This window comes from Oncorhynchus kisutch, linkage group LG15, assembly GCF_002021735.2.
Source record: "Oncorhynchus kisutch isolate 150728-3 linkage group LG15, Okis_V2, whole genome shotgun sequence".
Lineage (NCBI taxonomy): Eukaryota > Metazoa > Chordata > Actinopteri > Salmoniformes > Salmonidae > Oncorhynchus > Oncorhynchus kisutch.
This window is the reverse complement of record NC_034188.2, coordinates 33,785,216-33,805,326: the sequence shown is the minus strand read 5'-3', so window position 1 is coordinate 33,805,326 and position 20,111 is coordinate 33,785,216. Positions and strand designations below refer to the sequence as shown.

Sequence of the window (20,111 nt, the reverse complement as noted above, 5' to 3'; positions counted from 1 at the left end):
GCTCAGGGACTAACTCAGGGAAATGGGCCAAAAAGCCAATCTAATGAAACCCCCCAAATTAATTTTCAGTCTCATCTTTAGCTGGAGGCGGTGTGGAGAGCCGGGGGAGCATGCGCCTGTTTGTGGAGAAAAGGATGGAGAGAGAGGGGGGAGAAGGAGGAGTGGGAGAGGGGGGAGAAGGAGGAGTGGGAGAGGGGGGAGAAGGAGGAGTGGGAGAGGGGGGAGAAGGAGGAGTGGGAGAGGAGGGAGAAGGAGGAGTGGGAGAGGGGGGAGAAGGAGGAGTGGGAGAGGAGGGAGAAGGAGGAGTGGGAGAGGGGGGAGAAGGAGGAGTGGGAGAGGGGGGAGAAGGAGGAGTGGGAGAGGGGGGAGAAGGAGGAGTGGGAGAGGAGGGAGAAGGAGGAGTGGGAGAGGAGGGAGAAGGAGGAGTGGGAGAGGAGGGAGAAGGAGGAGTGGGAGAGGGGGGAGAAGGAGGAGTGGGAGAGGGGGGAGAAGGAGGAGTGGGAGAGGGGGGAGAAGGAGGAGTGGGAGAGGGGGGAGAAGGAGGAGTGGGAGAGGAGGGAGAAGGAGGAGTGGGAGAGGGGGGAGAAGGAGGAGTGGGAGAGGAGGGAGAAGGAGGAGTGGGAGAGGAGGGAGAAGGAGGAGAGGGGGGAGAAGGAGGAGTGGGAGAGGGGGGAGAAGGAGGAGTGGGAGAGGGGGGAGAAGGAGGAGTGGGAGAGGAGGGAGAAGGAGGAGAGGGGGGAGAAGGAGGAGTGGGAGAGGGGGGAGAAGGAGGAGTGGGAGTAACATCATATTGAAATAAAAGAGAAAACCTCTCTCTCTCTCTCCCTTTCTTTCTCTCTCTCACTTATTAAATTCCTTTGTGCGCCGCGCCTGTTCTGTGCTCACTGGTGTTAAAATGGCTATTCATTTTGCCAGCTGCCACCCTGGTAGTAAAGGAGAACTGTGACTATGGCGCCAGACCTCTGGGCATAACACACACACACACACACACACACACAGGTATTAGCAGTGACAGAACTGACATACAGTGAAATAGAGCTAAGTAATGTAGCTAGCATAGCATCTTAGTCGAGCATAGCCCTGGCTTGATGTTAAAATCAGTCCGGCACATCCACATATTTCTCTCCGTGCCATTTAGCTGCGCCACTCCCGTGCCACACGCGTCGACCTTGGCGTTTTCCACTGGCGCGGCTGGTGCCATCTGCAGACGGCAGGCTTGGGCAGTAAAGCATCCCGACCCCAAGTTTTTGGGCCCGTTACGCCTCCACCAGGGGCCCGGGCCAGATGGCATTACCCACTAAGAGGGTTTTACTGCAGCTAAAGACGACCGGGCAGAGCCTGCCCGCCTCCCTCCTCCCTGCTTGCTGTGCCAAATGTGCCCCCCTCTACCCCCCTCGCCAACCCACCCAATATTTCAGTCATGATTATCCGGCACCAGACAATCCTTTAAAAGCCAAAAGGACATAACTGGCATAACTGCAACACAGCAAGAACCTGCAGCTGCTGGGATATGAGCAGACTTTCTTATTAAGCTGCAGAGGAAAGTCCAACTTGTGTTTCACTGGGTTCTGAAACTCCCAATGAAGACTGAGTGCTCAGGAACCATGCTAAAACTAACGTTATACATATTTGTTTTTGATACACAAGTGTGGGCACGTACCCATGTGGGCGGACTGACAGACATGCCTACAGACATACTAGTTCAGTTGTCTACAGTATTTCACACTCTCACTTGGTGGGGGGGGGTTTACCGTATAGGAGAATAGAGCTGACGTGTCTATGGGTTCTGAGAGGAGCTGCTGCTGGCTGCTGGAGTTGGGTAGCAAGATGTCTTTTTTTTGCCAAATAGGAATTATCTTAAGTAAAACTAAGCTTGACCACATATTGGTAGCTAATATCATTCATTTGCATCCTGCTTGCCCAACGAAAATATTGACTACTGTGACAGAAACAAAGATGTGACGTCTAAGTCTCAACTGCTATCATGCCTTTATATAACGCCTTTATAAGAGTGCGTAACAAAAATAACAACTATACAAATCGGTTCATGTTCAACCTAAATGAGTTCTAAATACATTTGGAGCGTGTGTTTGAACGTGTGCGTGTTCTCATTGGGTTTACCCAGCTCCTTCCCAGTGTACCAGTGGTCCCAGGCCCTGATTAGAAGATTAAAAGAGGGCCTGCTGAGCTGAGGAGCTCTGTGTATTGACTGCAGGGAACACACTCCGCTCCCAAATCCCTCCTCCCCAGAGCCCCTGCCTTAAACCTCCACTCTGCCCTCCGCTCACCAGTCTACACCTGTGTCTGTGTCTGTGTGTGTCTTTTGATTGTATGTGTGTATGTGCGTGTGTGGTAGAGGTAAAATGCATCCGGTGTTTGTGAATACTGTTAGGGCGTGCTACAGAGGCTGCTCTGCTCACTGGACTTTACATCACCAAGTAGTAGGGTGTTTTTTTGGGGGGGGACTCTGCTTCATGACATGATTGATTTTCTTTCAGCGAGTCAACCATAGAGGTCTCCCCAGGAGATCTGAGCTGGGGGTGGAGGTCGGGAGAAGCTAGAGTGATAGGTACGTGTGTGTGTGTGTATGTGTATGCGTGTGTGTCATTTTCCTTATTTCACCATCATCATTATTATTATAATCAATATAAGTACTACTAGCTTTGTATGAAGCTGTTATTGTCGACATAAGCAGCGATGCTATTTTAACAATGATAACATTTTCTATTATTTCATCTTTTCATAAATGCTAAAGTACTTTGGAGTATCTATCTGTACTCATGTAGTACAGTACACTAGAGCCTGTCTAAGTATTGTGTATAGTGTCTGCCATGCTCCCACACCGAAAGGCTACTCTGCACTATTTTGCCTCTCAGATCCCAATGATCAATGTCTTACAAGACGACATGTTTGCACTAAGGGGCACAAAGCCTGTGTTGGAGCCCAGATCGCTGAAGCAGACGGACGAGACGCAGCGCAGACAAATTACTCCGCTTAACCCAATCCCGGCACATGTAGCACATCTCTCCCTAGATTTGTCAAGGCTTCGTCCTCTGTCAGCTATTATCCACTTTATTTCATTCTAGGGATCAAATTTGTATCCAGTTAGGCCTCTCATCTCTAACTCAAAGGGAATAAATAAAACTAGACTTTATTGCGCAGCACCCTGAAACAAGAAAAGGGGGGAACGGCAGAAGAAAAAAAGAGAAAAAAAATCTCCAATTAATTCGGATCAAGTCAATAACACTGTAATATTTATGAAGGCTGGAAGCCAGCCTGCCCTAAAACCCAAACTCCAGCAATCCTGAATTATAAATTGGTATTGATTTGTGTTGTGGGTGAGTGTGTGTGTGTGAATCTCTTTGTGAAGAGGGATAAATGTGTAGACAAGATGGCTTAAAATCTACTGTAGGTATACACTGTATATATGGGTTTGCTACGTTTTCTAAGTGTTTCTAAGTGTTTGTCTATATGTTTTTGACTGAGTGCATTCTGTATGAGTGCATGTTATTGACACTGTAGCCAATCCATTTATTTAGTTATGTCTGTGTTTTTTGGGTGTTATCATGTCTATGTGTGTGTGTGTGTGTGTGTGTGTGGTGAAAGCAATAGGGTCTCATCCTGCCCTGGCGTCAGAGTTGCATCAAATATAGATGATCCTGCATCCCCTGCGAGATATGTACACAGTGCATAACAAAGTGTTGATTCACACACACACAAAGAGCCAAACCTTAGAAACAACAGGATTTCAACTGTCATTACCCCCCACCGCTAACAAACTCAACTTGGTAGGCAACCTATAGTGGGAATACTGTATAGAATTTCAGTCTGTGCAATAAAGATACAATCTGATGGTTTGGTTTATGATTGATCAACTGCCTCCCGGACTGTTCTCTCCCCAGTTAAAATGTCTTTGGGAGATTCCACAACGACTCTTTCGCATGAGTATATATCATCTGGTGAAATGTCTGTACGTAATATCGCTGGTGGATTTGTTTTGTGATGTTATTCTGCGTGGTTTGACAGGTTAGGCCCTATGAGAGGTAAGTGTAAGAAACATAAACATTGGGAAACACCATGTGCGCGTTCTCTCTCATAGTTTGTCAGCTGATCATCCATTCTAACTCCTTGGGTGACGTCTGTGTGTTGATCCGGTGCGCCGGTGTTACCGATGAGCCCTGTGGAATCGGACTGTTTACGGTGATGTAATGGATCTCCTCGACTTCCCCCTGTGTGCTCGCTCTCTCTCTCTCTTGCTCTCACTCTCTCGTGGCCGGCCCCTCTCCTGCGACCCTCCTCATATCAAATCTCGGAATCTTTATATAGAAATCAATACCCTCTTAATCTGCTCCTCTTTGTCCCTGCCTCCCTCCATCCATCCATCCTTCTTTTCCTCCGTCCTCCTCCCCCCCATCCTGTCTCATTCTCACTCCCTCACGCCACGACTCTTCTCCACCCACCTACCCCCCCAACTCTGCCATCTCTCCCTCTCTCCTCATCCACACCACCACTTTTCGCCACTCAACCACCCCCCCCAACTCCTCCCTCCTCATCCACACTCTTCTTTTCATCCATCCAGTGATTCACTCCCTCCTTTCCTTCTTCCCTTGAACTGCTGTGGCTGGTTCGGGCATGCCGCGTCCAGATTGCATCCTCACACTACAAGAAAAAAAACCCAAAGACTGATAAACGAAACCTGCTTGCTGATGAAACGAACTACCCTCCATTGCAGACTGACCTAAATAATCTGTGGGGTTGTTCCCCATGTTAGAAATTCATAAAGGTGAATATATGCTCCAGCTATGAAGGTTAAGTGTCTTGCTCAACGGTGAAAACCAACAACAGACTACTCTTATTTTCAAGTTAGACAACGTTTCAAGAGCTATACTCTATATCAGGGGTGTTAAAAACAACCTGCGGGCTGTGAGCTGTTATGAATGGTTATAGCAAGCATGCATTATAAACAAGCAGCTCTTATCCTGCATCAAATTGCCTCCTCACATCTGTTTGGCAGGACTGGGCTCATGGATGGACCGACTTAATTAGCCACACCACACTCCTCCTCCTGATTAAACCACCCGAGTGTGTGTGTGTGTGTGTCAGTGGGGTTTGGAGGGAATGGAGGGTTATCTGTGCATTCTTAATTGGGGAAACACTCGGGTGATTAGCGAGAGAGAGAGAGAGAGAGAGAGAGAGAGAGAGAGAGAGAGAGAGAGAGAGAGAGAGAGAGAGAGAGAGAGAGAGAGAGAGAGAGAGAGAGAGAGAGAGAGAGAGAGAGAGAGAGAGAGAGAGAGAGAGAGAGACCATCGTGGGGAGGGGAGTTGGCCGATATCAAAGGTGAATACATTCATGATAGGAAGATGCTGCTGTCCCATGGTTTCACAATCAGCTGAGTTGAAGATGGGGGGGGGGGGGGGTGAGGTAAAGGACTGGGAAGAGAGGAGCAGGTGGGTGGTTGGGGTGCGACGGCATCCCAGCTAAGCCTGAGCTGTTGAGTCGATGGTGGGGCTGGGAGTGGAGGGCTCGGCGAGGGGTCCCCGGCGGTGTTTACAGATTACATCCCACCCCGTGTTGGCTCTTTGAAAGCCACAGGAGCCAGTGGTATGTCAACAGCAGGATCAACAAACAGGGATCGATAGCCTTTCTCTCACCGACGAGTAGTAAAGGGCTAACGGCAGCATTAGTGACAAGCAGGCGCTGGAGGGGGGGCAGGAGGGCTTAGCGGCTGGCAGGTCTTGGTAGGGGGGCCCTGTCAGGACTAGGGATTTTCCCAGTTCCCATGCCCCCACATGGAGCGCTACTCTGGGTGGGAAGGTGGACTGGAGTCGGTGCCTGGGAGGCGTGGCTGGATCTGTTTGTGAAGAGAGTCCGTGTGTCGATGAGTGGGTTCCAATTAGGGCTCAATCCCATTTCAGTTAACTATACCTATCCAGAACATGCAGATCCACAACAGAGAGTAAACAAGGACAGAGGAAATGGGAAGGAGTTACTATCCTAAAACAAATGGTGAATGATATCTTTTCCCCTTTGGTGAATAGGTTTATGGGCAACCTTGGACCAGTGCACACTTCACAGCGTATCACATCAGCCATGCTCAGCCCCGGGGGCCCGCTGGAGGCCCTGGCTCCACCCCGGCCTGATGGAACCACCCAGACGGATATTACCACAGGCTGTGAACGCTAAGACAGGTAGCGAAACACCCCTTCTGTTCCCAACCGCCTGCCAACAGGGTGACTTGGCAGCTTCCGAGCCCCCGTTCAACAGAGGGAGAGTGAAGTGTGTTATACTCACAGAGCCTTTGGGTTTTAAGGGACTGGAAACCCTCCTCTGAATGGTAAATGGAGGATGATTGTTTAATGGCAACATCTGTATTAGAATAACTGCTCGACGAGCTTCAGCCTCCTTGAGGAAAATGCAAAGATTCAATAAGTTGGAGAGTCATGCAGGTTGGATACGAGTAGTGGTTCTCCTCTGGGAATCAAAGACATGAGAGAGGTAGGAATAATGTTTTTGTGGGAGCATTGTTCACCAGAGGCAGCTAGTTGTATCATATCATGCCGGGGTAGAGTGCGACCGTGGCTGTGATTGTGTGGTTTTCTATTTGGGGGAGCTGTAGTGTGTGTGTGTGTGTGTGTGTGTGTGTGTGTGTGTGTGTGTGTGTGTGTGTGTGTGTGTGTGTGTGTGTGTGTGTGTGTGTGTTGGAATAGATACCCTGCTGAAAGGCGAGAGGGGTGAACCACAAACACTGGCGCTGATATTTCCCTCTTACCCTGTGGAGCAGTCGTCAAGGTCATCTGGGCTAACCCTGACACAAGCACATAAATATTAGCACACACACACTAACACATTTATACATACACACACACAAAGTAGATGTCGAGGAGCAACCAGAAGGTGTAAGGTAATGTGGCTAGCTACTGTATAATTTGAATTAAGGAGAAGAGACAACAAACAACTTCACGTTGAGAGTTTTTGCATCTCTTAGCAGATCCCGAGGGGTGGCAGTCATTGGATAAGATTACAGGACTGTAAACACACTGCAGGTACCTCACACACATACACGCCTCACTGTGGCAACCGACCCCATTTCCCCTGTCCCCATCGGTCAGCAGACCAAACAAAATTCTTGCCAAAATAGAACATAAATCTATAGCCCGAGAGGATGACGTCTACCTCTCTCCCTCTCCTTCTCTTAAAGACCGTTTGGTTTCCTGAAAGTCGTGATGGAGCAGCGGTAGGCCGTCCCCCCTTGTGTGAGGGATGGGATATACTGAATAATTCAACCAGAAGACCAGGCCACCAACAGTCCCCCATCCATATTTTACACCTACACCACAGTCTCTGACCCCCCACCCCCTGAACACGCACACACCTGAGTCTCACTCCCCCCAACCACCACCCCTGATATAGCCTCACTGCACCATTCTAAGGCCGAAATACAAAAGATACCACAAAGCAAGGCTACCCACAACGCAACACCAGACAAGGTGACCTCCATAAGCCTAGGTGTGATAAAAAAGCCGTTAAACAACGCTGACACGGAGGCAACTGCCTTCAATACTACATAAAGCCCAATGCAAAATCATGTAATAGCAAGTTGGCCCTTCGTACCCATCAACCTGTCTCTCAAAACATAACCCCGGAGCAAACAACCCATATAAATCTGACAACAGATCTACTCCCCCATCCCTACACACTTCCCCCTTCCTCTCTCTCCGGCCTGCGCATCCATGGCCATTCCCAGCCGCGCATTCCTTGCTCTCAGTCCTGACTCAGCCCCACCATCCAACTTCCCAACCAACCAACCTCCTTCCTCTCTCTCAGTCCTGACTCTCCACAATCCCACCCCCAACCTGGCAACCCCTTCCTCAGTCCTGACTCATCCCACGATCCAACTTCCCAACCTGGCAACCTCTTCCTCTCTCTCGGCCCTGACTCATCCCATCATCCCACCCCCAACCTGGCAACTCCTTCCTCTCTCTAGCCCTGACTTATCCCACATCCACTCCCCAACTGGCAACCCCTTCCTCTCTCAGTCCTGACTCATCCCACATCCCACTCCCCAACCTGGCAACCCCTTCCTCTCTCTCAGTCCTGACTTATCCCACCATCCCACCCCCAACCTGGCAACCCCTTCCTCTCTCTCTGTCCTGACTCATCCACCATCCCACCCCCAACCTGGCAACCCCTTCCTCTCTCTCGGCCCTGACTCATCCCACTTCCAGAACCTCATCTTTTTTTCTTCTTTCAATTTCTACCCGGGCTGCCGAGTAATGTCCTGCTTTTATTGTAAATCTATACTCTTAATCTGGCCGGCTCTGATGTGCTCACTGGCCGATCAATAGGCTGCGATTGCTGGAAAGAGTCCGGGGAGGCTGATAACCCCATCACCCCCCGCAGAGTTAACCCTCACTGGAGGTTGTCAGTCAGTCCAGCGCCTGGAAACGTGCATGCATGCATACACACATAAATATTGGTGTTCGCTAATACCTGTCCACACAGATTGAGTGTTCAAAACATTAGGAACACCTGCTCTTGCCGTGACAGACTGACCAGGTGAGTCCGGCTGAAAGCTATGCTCCCTTATTAATGTCACTTGTGAAAATCCACTTCAATCAGTGTAGATGGAGGGGAGGAGAACGGTTAAAGAAGGATTTTTAAGCCTTGAGACAATTGAGCCATTGATTGTGTATGTGTGCCAGTCAGAGGGTGAATTGGCAAGACCTCTGTGCCTTTTAACTGGGTATGGTAGTAGGTGCCAGGCGCACCGGTTTGAGTGTGTCAAGAACTGCAATGATGCTGCGTTTTTCACATCTGTATCAAGAATGGTTCACCACCCAAAGGACATCCAGTCAACTTGACACAACTGTGGGAAGTATGGGAGTCAACATGCACCACAAGCATTTTGCTACACTCGCATTAACATCTGCTAACCATGTGTATGTGACAATAAATTTGATTTGACCAGCATCCCTTTCGACACCTTGTTGTCCACGCCTCGACGAATTGAGGCTGTTCTGGGGGCAAAGTGGGGGGTGCAACTCAATATTAGGAAGGTGTTCCTAATGTTTTGTGCACTCAGTGTATATCCACACGTTAACAGATGTCTGCACCTGATAGATGACATGACTTTTGCTTTAAATCTCCAATGTAATACTGATCATATGAAAAACGAGGAGGCTTCAATATATACAGTATATGAGATCTATTTCCAGGAGAGCTTTCATAACTCCCCATCGACTGGTCCAACCAATGATGGACAGCTTCCCAAGCCACTCATAAACAGTAACCGACACCAACAGAGACAGCCCTAAACAAATGTCCATTGACAGACTGTAGGGGATGGCTAGTGGTTAGTACTATAGAACAGATCATGGAAAGCTATGAGGGGTGGGGGATGGGGAGAGAAGGGTATGACTCCCATGTCCAGCAGATCCATTAAGGTAAGAGGGTGATGGGAGATAGGAGGAGACAAGGAGGGGTTAGGGCCCATGTGGTCTATACTGAGTAATTAGCCACTGGTTCCCCAGTAAGCTCTGACAGTCTCTGGGAATTTATGGTCCCACTCATGGAACTGGCCCGGCCATCTAATTGCAATATTAGCTTGTAATAACACCTGTTTTAATGGCCACAAGCCAATATTTCACCACGCCCCATTGGAGCTTTCTGCTTGCCTCGGCACAATTTCCCCCATTAAATGGCAGCACTGGAAACAAACTGCTTCCTGGTTTCAGATGGAGGTCCCACCTCAGAGTGCAACCTCCATTTTGTCTGCCAACCAAATGTATCCCCTACCCGTCCCTTATGCTGGTTATAGGCGCAAGTGTGTATGTCGAATGGGATGTCATAGAGAAGGCATGTAAGACGTGCATAAGATGTGAGTAATGTATAATGATCACGAGAGAAAGAGGACATATTATCACCAAACTAAATAAAGTTCCTACAATTTCACCATTTTATATTCAAATGCTTGCTATATAGGGAGTGTGTGTGCACTTGCATACATTTAATAATGTGCGTGTGTGTTAGTGTTTATCAGCGATAATCCGAGGAGAGGTGGTAAAAGATGCAGAGCAGAATCAGAGTTTGATTTACAGGGTCTACGGATCATTTGAAACAGAGGCGCTTGTGTGTGTGTGTGTGTGTGTGTGTGTGTGTGTGTGTAGGGAAGGGGCCATGAATTGCCGGCATTAACCACTTTACAGTGGCGACTGATAGGGGTGATTTGCATCGCGGGTCACCAATAGCAACCCTCCACCCACCCTGGCTAACTGTTTTATCTGTTGGTTAAGTAGCTTGAGGCTGCGTCCCCATAAATCCTGTATCTCTTAATAGGGCACTAAAATGCAGTGATATGGGCAGTCCGGCACTAAATCATGAGCCAGGCTTGTCGCTGGTAAACATTTTGGAATTGTTTGGGTGGGGTGTAACGAGCGTAGCGATGTAGCGCGTGTGGGGGGGGGGGGGGGGGTGACCACTAACACACACACTTTAGTTGAGGATGTGGCACATGGCCATTCCTGCAGATTTCTACCCGAGGATATGCCTATTGGAACTGGATATGTATTTTTGTGATGCATGCAAGTGTGTGTGGTGCGTAGTCCTGTCACGCCCTGACCTTGGTTATCTTTGTTTTCTTTATTATATTGGTTAGGTCAGGGTGTGACAAGGGTGGTTGGTTTAGTTTTTGTATTGTCTAGGTGTTTTACCCTGTCTAGGGTGTTTGTATATCTATGGGGTTTTAGTATGTCTAGGTATATGTAGGTCTATGGTGGCCTGAATTCGTTCCCAATCAGAGACAGCTGTTTATCGTTGTCTCTGATTGGGGATCCTATTTAGGTTGCCATTTCCCATTTTGGTTTGGTGGGTTATTGTCTATGTGTAGTTGCATGTCAGCACTTGTTCTATATAGAGTCACATGCGTTTTGTTGTTTTATTAGTTTGTTTAGTGTGCTTTCTTTATTAAAAGAAGAATGTATTCATAGCAAGCTGCGCCTCTATACGACGAACGTGACAGAATAACCCACCCAAACAAGGACCAAGCAGCGTGAAAAGGAGGAACAGCGCTTAATGGGGAGATGGACCTCGGAGGAGATATTAGATGGAGCAGGACCCTGGACACAGCCGGGGGAGTATCGCCGTCCTAAGGAGGAGTTAGAGGCAGCGAAAACGGAACGGCGATACTACGAGGAGAAATACAGTGCCTCCTCCCCGCACTCGCCCTGAGGTGCGTGTTACCAGCCCAGTACCATCAGTGTCAACACCATGCACCAGGCTTCCTGTGCGCCTCCAGGGTCCAGTACGCCCTGTTCCTGCTCCTCGCACTCACCCTGAGGAGCGTGTCCCCAGCCCGGTACCATCAGTGCTGGCACCACGCCCCACGCACCAGGCCTACAGTGTGCCTCGGCAGTCCAGAGCATCCGGCGACAGTACCCAGTCCGGAGCGTCCGGCGACAGTACCCAGTCCGGAGCGTCCGGCGACAGTTCACAGTCCGGAACCTGCAACGACGGGCCCCCAGTCCGGGGTTTCCAGCGACGGTCCCCAGTCCAGAACATCCGGCGATGATCCACGCTGCGAGGGTCCCCAGCCCGGGGCCTACGGCGAGGAGCCACAGTCCAGAGCCTCCGACGATGATCCAAGGGTCAGTGATACAAGAGCGGACTCAGTGTAAAGAAGGGGGACGGCGTCCAGAACCAGAGCCGCCACCGAGGTTAGATGCCCACTCAGACCCTCCCATATATGTTTAGGTTTGTGGCCGGGAGTCCGCACCTTTGGGGGGGGGGGGTACTGTCACGCCCTGACCTTAGTTATCTTTGCTTTCTTTATTATTTTGGCTAGGTCAAGGTGTGACAAGGGTGGTTGGTTTAGTTTATGTATTGTCTCTGTGTTTTTGTCCTGTCTAGGGTTTTTTATATTTTTTTATGGGGTTTTAGTATGTCTAGGTATATGTAGGTCTATGGTGGCCTGAATTGGTTCCCAATCAGAGACAGCTGTTTATCGTTGTCTCTGATTGGGATCCTATTTAGGTTGCCATTTTCCATTTTGGTTTGTTTTATCTCACATTCACTTAGCTAGCAAATGCAGCTGGCTAGTTTAGGCCACTCAAACACTCGACTCAAACAGGGGGATACTATGTTAACTAGTTGGCTATGACTATCCAACACCACAACACGAACTCTCCCAAGTCAAGGTAAGCTTTCAGTTTGACTAATTTATTGCCACCGGGGCCCACCGGTGTAAGTGCTGACCTGCTTACTGACTATACACTGTAACGTTACTGCATGATTGTAGCGGGTATAGTAACACGTTAGTTCTCTTAGCTACTGTATGTTGACAATGACATTCTTTTAGCAAATATGGTGACAGCGATTTAGGCTGTGTGTAGCGGTTATGATATGGTTTGGCTTGGAAAGTTTTTGTTTCCCTGGTCAGAGCTGATGTGTTGTGCACTGAAGTCTACAAGCGAAGGGAAAAGGTGAGAGGAGGAGAGCGCTGAAGGAATCCAACTTGGCTGAAGGAATACAACGTGGCTGCTATGAAAGTGAACTGTGTTGACGTGTGATCAGTGGTGTATTCATTCCGCCGATTCTGTTGAAAAACATTTCTTAAACGGAATCAAACAGAACAAACATACCTGAATTTGTCCAATAGAAGCTCTTGTTTGCAACTGTTGGACTAATGATTACGCCCTAGATCAACTCGATAAAGGCAATGACCTATGTGCACCTATGTTGTAAACTTTCATTCACAGGCTAGGTTGTAGCAACCTCATGATGGGTAACAGGAATATTTGAGAATCATGTAGTAGCCGAAACCTATCGATGTTACATTGAACTGGGTGAATGGAATATGAATGACAGTCATCCAATATGCTGTAATAGAAATAAGGCCATGCTCATAAAAAAAATAATAGTCCTCCCTCATTTTAAACGACACTTATCATCACTGGGGTGTGTGTGTGTTTACTGGTTGAAAGTATCGTCATTGTAATCGTATGTGCTCAGAGTTGGGTAGATTACTTTCTAAATGTAATCCATTCGTTACTAGTTACTTGTTCAAAATTGTAATCAGTAACGTACCTTTTTGATTACCCACTCAGTAACATAATCTGATTACTTTCAGCTACTTTTAGATTACTTTCCCTTTAAGAGGTATTAGAAGGACACACAAATTAATATCACCAATTGAATGACATCAATTGTAGGATAAATTCATGTTAGAGTTTACATAGTTGGCCATAAATGGATGTTGCATGTTATTTGATGGGTTGGTTATGTAGGCTCCTTCTAACCCATTGCTTTCTACTACAGATAATAATATATTAGCTAGGTAATATCTTTACATTAAAATCCAAAGTCTGTCAGATTTACAGTCATTCCAATTAATTTAACACACCTTGATCTTCAAGAATACGAATTGGAAATATGGAAATATAGATTAGCCAAATTGTTTTACCTGAGCATATATATATATATTTTTTTACATTCAGTCGGGGTCTCAGCTTACTGTTAAGAGTTAGAATAGAAAGATACACAAGGTGCAATTTAGAAATGTGGTTGTGCATCTACAGTTTTTCTGTTATGTCAGTTACTGATAGTCACTCAATTAGCCTTGTCAGCTAACAATTTTTTGATTTGTAAAATAGTCTAGCCAATAGTCTAGCCTGCTATCTAAACTTTTATTAACCATGGCTGAATACCGAATACTGACATGCCACACAGGGCATGTGCCCAGGGGCCCTGACCTCGAGGGGGCCCCCATTGATGTTGTTAGTCACTGTCACTCAGATATCATTAACATGGCATAAGTCATAGCAAAATGTGTAGAATTGCAGGTAATTAGCTTTCTCTCTGCTGTCAAGAGGGGGGCGACTAAAGTGTTTTGCCCGCGAGGTGGGGGGGGGCCCTCATCCTAATCTCACTTAGGGCCCTCAAAAGGCTAGGGCCGGCCCTGAATCAGTTACCCAACCAAGGCAGGGCCCCCCAGTTACCCACATGGGCCCCCTACCTCCTCTCCTCCCCCCATCTGATGATTAGCAGAGCGGCAGCAGGTCATTTACATTGACAGCGGGCTCCTGTGGTTGGCGGTTGCAGTCAAAAAAGGTCTGCACTATGCAGCTGTTGCGAGAGCTCATTTTTCACTGGCTGTCCACTGGTCGCAAAAACAATGATTGATAGGCAGCTTACGCTTCTTCAATTGAACCATTATTGGGATAAAATACACAAATACAATTGTAAACAGCCATCCACAACCACCATAATCCGAAGCCTACGGTGCAAATAGCTAAATGAGAGAGCAGTAGTGTGATTCACATTAATGTGAGATGTAAATAAGTGATATCCGTATCGCCCGTAGACTACACCAATGCTTTTGTCCTCCAAACATTTATTCAAGTTGGATGATCTTTGGATACCAACAGCAGTCACACCATTGGAAGACATAGCTTGGACTGTAGCCTAAAAAAGCCTATTCCTGTTCTGTTCACACGATCCATTAAACACATTTGGTGTCAATCATAGTGGTCTCTAACTTGTGGTCAGACTCGCTCAGGAAGAACTTTTTCCAATGCTGATTCAAATGTCATTGAGAAAACACAGATGTCAAAGATTTTTACTCAAACATCCTTTCTGAATGTAAAAGTAATCCTATAAGTAATCATATTGTTTTTGAAAAAGATCTGTAATGTGATTACAATATTTTTGCTGGTAAAGTAAGGGATTACAGCTACCGTTTTTTGGGGGGGTAAACTGTTACTCCTCCCCAACCCTGGCTAGAGGTCTGACTAAAGAGAATAGCATGAGATTTACTGAGATCTTAACCTGATCTAGGAAAACAAGGTGTGACATGATCCTTGTAGATTTGGACTGTTACTCCTAACACAGGCAGCAAGAGGTAAGAAGACGTGTGTGTGTGTGTGTGTGTGTGTGTGTGTGTGTGTGTGTGTGTGTGTGTGTGTGTGTGTGTGTGTGTGTGTGTGTATGCGCATGTGTTTGTTGTGACTCTGTATATGTGGATCACTGGTTTCCAAGCTTCCAGCTCTCCTGTCCCCTGGCCATTCTCCAAGCTCAGTCTAACGAGCCAACATGGATTTGGTAATGACCCGTGTGCCCTCAGAGGCCACTACTGTCCTTTTGGAGGAGGTCAGTATACCCCAGCCAGCCTGACAGGCCCAATGATAGCCACAACCACGAAGGCTTGGTCCTGCTTACCTGCATGGTCCCACTGCTTGCCTGCTTTGTGGCTGTGAAAGAAAGACGTGGAACAAAAGGAGTGTGTCCTTACCTGTCAATGATGACTGGGTCGGAGGGCGTCTCGTTGCGGTTTCCACAGCTCTTCTTGTCACAACAACGACTAGGAAAAAAAACACAAAAGACACAATTCGCTATCACACTTAGGTTTACTAAAAACATTTACTATCATTTGTTACTAGAGTTGTTGGACGGTCTCTGGTAACCGTGGGCATACAGCGGACTATGGAGTCAGAGAGGAACCATGTGCAATCTGCTGTCCCCCTTCTCCCCCATCCCCCCACCTCGACCCACGCTCCAGCTGGGCAGGGCTCCAGCCAAGGTCACTCAGTGACTCGCTGACAGTTTGGACAGCGCCCAGAGATGGCTGGCCCGGTGCTGAGCCACCTCCATCCTGCCCCCGTGCCATCACCCCTGCCACACCGCCATGGCCACCCTGGCCTTGCCCAGGTCTGTGCCACTGCCCCTCTGCCCCTGCCCAACTGCTCATGTGGTGGCATGCCGTTTCAGAAAAGTGGGTGTGAATACAGCCCAATGTGCTCTTCTGGTTGGTCGCCATGCAATGGTGGACAATGAGGATCAGTTTCCCAATCATTCTGATTCAGTCTAGTGTAACAATAGCATAGTGCAAAGAAAGGGTTTCAGTTTTTCCATTTGTTGGTAGTGGTAGTAGTATACCTTCTAGTAGTTTAACAGTTCATTCAGTGTCAATTACATTGCATTCAGAAAATGAATTTGGATTCAATATAGGCCTTTTGTACATTTACATTCAAAATGGTTTGTTTCATGCAGTGACTCAAATGTATTTTATTTAACTAGGCAAGTCAGTTAAGAACAAATTCGTATTTACAATGACAGCCTACCCCGGCCAAACCCTCCCCTAAACCGGACGACGCTGGGTCAATTGTGTACCGCCCTATGGGATGCCCGTTGTGATACAGCCAGGGATCGAACCTGGGTCTGTAGTGATGCCTCTAACACTGCGATGTGAAATTGAAATGGAAGTCCTGATTCTGCATGGTTGTTAACAGTAACTAAGGTCCCATTTTAAATATAAATGTGTTATTCTAAAGATAATTGAAACCAACCCTCTTATTCTTCAAAATTATTCATATTGCATGACCTGCCGAGGACCAATTATGCTCACACACTCACCCATGCTGTCATGAATCACATTGCCATTTGACAAACTAGCTTAAAACCGAGCCACCGAATGCCAAATTAACCCATTTTATGAATCATTTATCACACCGTTTGATCTCTAAGTAGAAGAAAAACATAAACTAAGTACTGTTTTTTTGCCTGGTCTTTGTGTGTGACTGTTGCCATTGAACGCAACACAATAATTTATTCCCCCAGCTACTTGGAACCATTAGCAAAGTTCCAGGAGACCAATTAGCATTGGAAACCCAATGGTGCTGCTGTGGTGACAACCTCCTCAAACTGAGAAAGTGTTATAAACAAACTGGACCCCAGGAGCACTGCCAGGCCCCTCGGGGGACCCGGGGCCCTTCGCACACGAAAACAAACCTTGGCTGAGCGTCCACAATATCGCCTTAATGACGTTTCCCCCCGGGCCCAAACTGGCTAACACCCTGGCTAGCTAATGACTGAGAACACAGGCCAGTAAGTCAGACGAGTCCCACAAAACAACTAGACTGGATATCCAGTCAGCGTTACTATGTTTTTTTCAGCTACAGCCGAGAAATAGTACTGAGCAGTGCTGGTCCAGTGAGTGCCGCAGCAACGAAACCAGAGAGGCCAACTTGATGATTTGTCAATCTAGCAAAAAGGACCCACACCGAATCGACAATAAGAAGTGAGCCTGGAATGCCATCCCAAGATGGGCAGCCTGCCTTGGCTGGTCACTAGCATCATTATCATTGTCCCTTCAGTCAGCCAGGCATACTTCAAATGATCCCCACAAGTGGAATCTACTTAAGCACTAAAAAAAGGAGTGTTCGAAGCTGAACTATCAGAGTTTAGCTTTAAAAAACAAGAGAAGCCTTCAAAGGCTCCCTGAGGAACCTGAAGACGGGCATCAGAGGGATGGAGAACAGAGCCAGTCTGTTGGATCACAGGCCTGTGATAAGATGCGCACACAGTGAATGGCTGTCAATGGAGGGCTTGTTTTCAAAGGGCAAGTGCTGTAATTACCCAGCCCAAACATGAGGGCCACAGCCAGACCTAATGATATGCGTCAGGACGGCAGGCAGACAGCCGGCTTGGCTGGGAGAGGACGCCCGTGGCAAGCCTTTCTCACACAACGTGCCCTCTTCCAGCCTGGCACCGGGGCTGGCGCACAGAGCCCAGTCCTGGCTAGCCTGTGTACCCATAACACAGTCCTCCTATGACTGGCCCACGCCAACTGACTACCACAAAGCCCCATTTGGTGGTTTTGGAAGAGCCAGTCTCAAATGAAAGAATGCTGTGTTGATATTGTGAACCAATTCAAGTCACACTACATGGAATACAGTGACACTTCAAATGTACTTGCCAATCAACTACTGACATCGTTAAGTTGATATTTGTGTGCGTGTCAAGTAGTGATATTTAAAAATAATGTGGGAAAAAAGTGATATTTAAAGTGATTTAAAACACTGTAAATAAAAGGCCTCCATTTTGATCCTACAATCTATAATGTCGACATGTCTATCTAATTAAAGACGAATAAACTCATTGCAAATATTTTAAATTGTCAAGCCGTCCAATAGGTTCAGTGCTTTTAACTCTATGATGAGAGAACTACTCTTTATCTTCAGAGAGTTCTGGACAAAGGGACAAATCTCAAAGCCACCACCAGGGACCACATGGCCATGCCGCGGAGAGGGTCCCTACCAGCTGCTACAGTATACTTCCACTGCTGGTTGAGTGTGTTACTTTATACGGCTGCAACACCACACAGGACTAGATAAAGACACCTCAGCCATCACGTCCCTGTCACCTGGGAGACCGAGGGGAAGATCGAGATAGATGAAGAAAGAGAGCGCATCTCTCTCATCCCCTTCTCATTAGCCAATGGAAACACGGCATTCATCAGGGGAAGGATGGTTAATAATCACACTCAATCACGTAATGACCGACGCCAAGTGGAACCGTCATTAGGAAAATGAAGCGACGTATCAGAGGGGATCTCCAAGGAGGAGACAATGGGTCCGTCACTCAAAGAAGTCCCCACATTTTCTGTATCGACCATTTTTCAACTAAATGTTGAAAAGTTGAATGTTCCTCCATGCACTGTTTGAAATTGGCTTTGAAATGTGAAACAAGATGCATGAGATAACCAGAAGACAACCCTCAGATATGGTTTCCCCAGCTAGGTCATAAGATGAGTGCAATAATGACTTAGACCCTGATTCAATCAAAATAACAGACGGAGGGTTTCCATGGTGAGGCAAATCAGCATTCTTCCAGCACTGTGTTTAAACACTTAGCTGAATTATTGATTCAGCTAATCAACAATTGCCTTCTCACAGGTAAATGCTCTATTGTCTTGCCCTAGAAACATCCAGATCAAGGTTTTGCTTGAATAGCAGTTGATGCATATGCAATTGGGTTCCAACAGGGATGACTGAGTCAATGGAAAAGGCAAAGGGCTGTGTCGAGCCCAACCTCCTCCCTCCCTCCCTCCCTCCCTCCCTTACTCCTACAACCAGCTGAGGCCTCTCGTGGGCCAAGTCTTGAAACTCCTAAACCCCCAGTGTCCAAGGCAGCACACAAACACAAACACACTTCCTGTATTGCATAATTAACACTCACTCCTACCAGGCCCTAACCAATGCCCTACAGACTTGCGCCCAGCCAACCTCCATCAAAACACACACAAACACATAAAGCCCCCATCAACATGGGCCTTCATCCGGCAGACACACAGTGGGTAGATAATGACTCAGCATGGTATTCAATTCAACTACACTTATTTAATGAGAGCAACCCTGTAGGGCTGTATATAGAAGACTATATAGCACGAAAAGGGATGGCCCACAGAGGAATAAGGATGCCTCTTGTTGCATTAAATTAACTGGTTTTGACCAATTTGACTAACCTTGAGCCTTGTGTTGATCCCTTAAAGGAAAAGTCACTCCAACATAAATTTTTTCCATAAAATGTCCTGGAGTCGATGGTATGTGTACATGTTGTGTAGATTCTTGTACATGCATCAGGAGAACTGCAGACCCCAATTCCAGATTAATTTAGATGGTGCCAATCATGTCCATTCATTAGATTTTGGGGTGAAATATCCCTTTAAATAGAGTGGCACTCACCTGCACATGATCTCGTGGGTGAGAAGGACACGGCACATCTCTGGGTTTTTGTCCTGGCCCTCGTAGAGGATCGCCTGAGGAGAAGAAAAGAGCAGCCGATATTTGTTTGTTTAGTCTTCTTTGGGTCCCTGGACTTGAACTTGTGCTTTCCCTGTATAATATCCGATCATAGCCCTGTAAAGGTTGTGACTACATATAACTGGAAAGGCTTTGTGCGCGTGTTCGTTATCAGTGTCTGCTAAATATCTACAATGGAAGTGGGTGACACTTTGTTAGCGTAAGCTATATTCATATTAACAGGGAGAGAAAGGAGGTTAGACTGAAGAGATGGTGGAGGGGGACGATGAGGGAGTAGCCCCCCCATTGTGGAGAGCCACGTGGTGTAGAGCGGCCCGGCCGGCCCTCCACCCCTCCCAGACAGATGGCGGTGCGAGCCCCAGTAAGAGAGAGAGACCACCCTCTGGGCATCCTTCACTGGAGCTGCCATGTCGGCCATGGATGACGGATGACCACTGAGAGGAGCTGTTCCCTCCTTCATTCTCTCTATACCTCCTGTGTCAGAGGGATGGAGGGAGGACGAGAGGGAGGGAGTGCTCC

The 20,111-nt window shown here is 47.5% G+C and overlaps 1 protein-coding gene across 9 annotated transcripts in view; it reads right to left on the bottom strand.

Annotated features, from left to right (window-relative positions):
- LOC109905215 (transcription factor COE3) overlaps nt 1-20,111 on the bottom strand; it is a 98,408-nt gene that overhangs the window by 61,421 nt on the left and 16,876 nt on the right. For all 9 annotated transcript variants that reach the window (XM_031790183.1, XM_031790187.1, XM_031790191.1 and 6 more), the window contains exons 5-6: nt 19,515-19,588; nt 15,284-15,352 (exon numbers count right to left, since the gene is read on the bottom strand). In XM_031790183.1, coding sequence (XP_031646043.1) covers nt 15,284-15,352; nt 19,515-19,588 — 143 coding nt within the window. The remainder of the gene's footprint in view (nt 1-15,283; nt 15,353-19,514; nt 19,589-20,111) is intronic.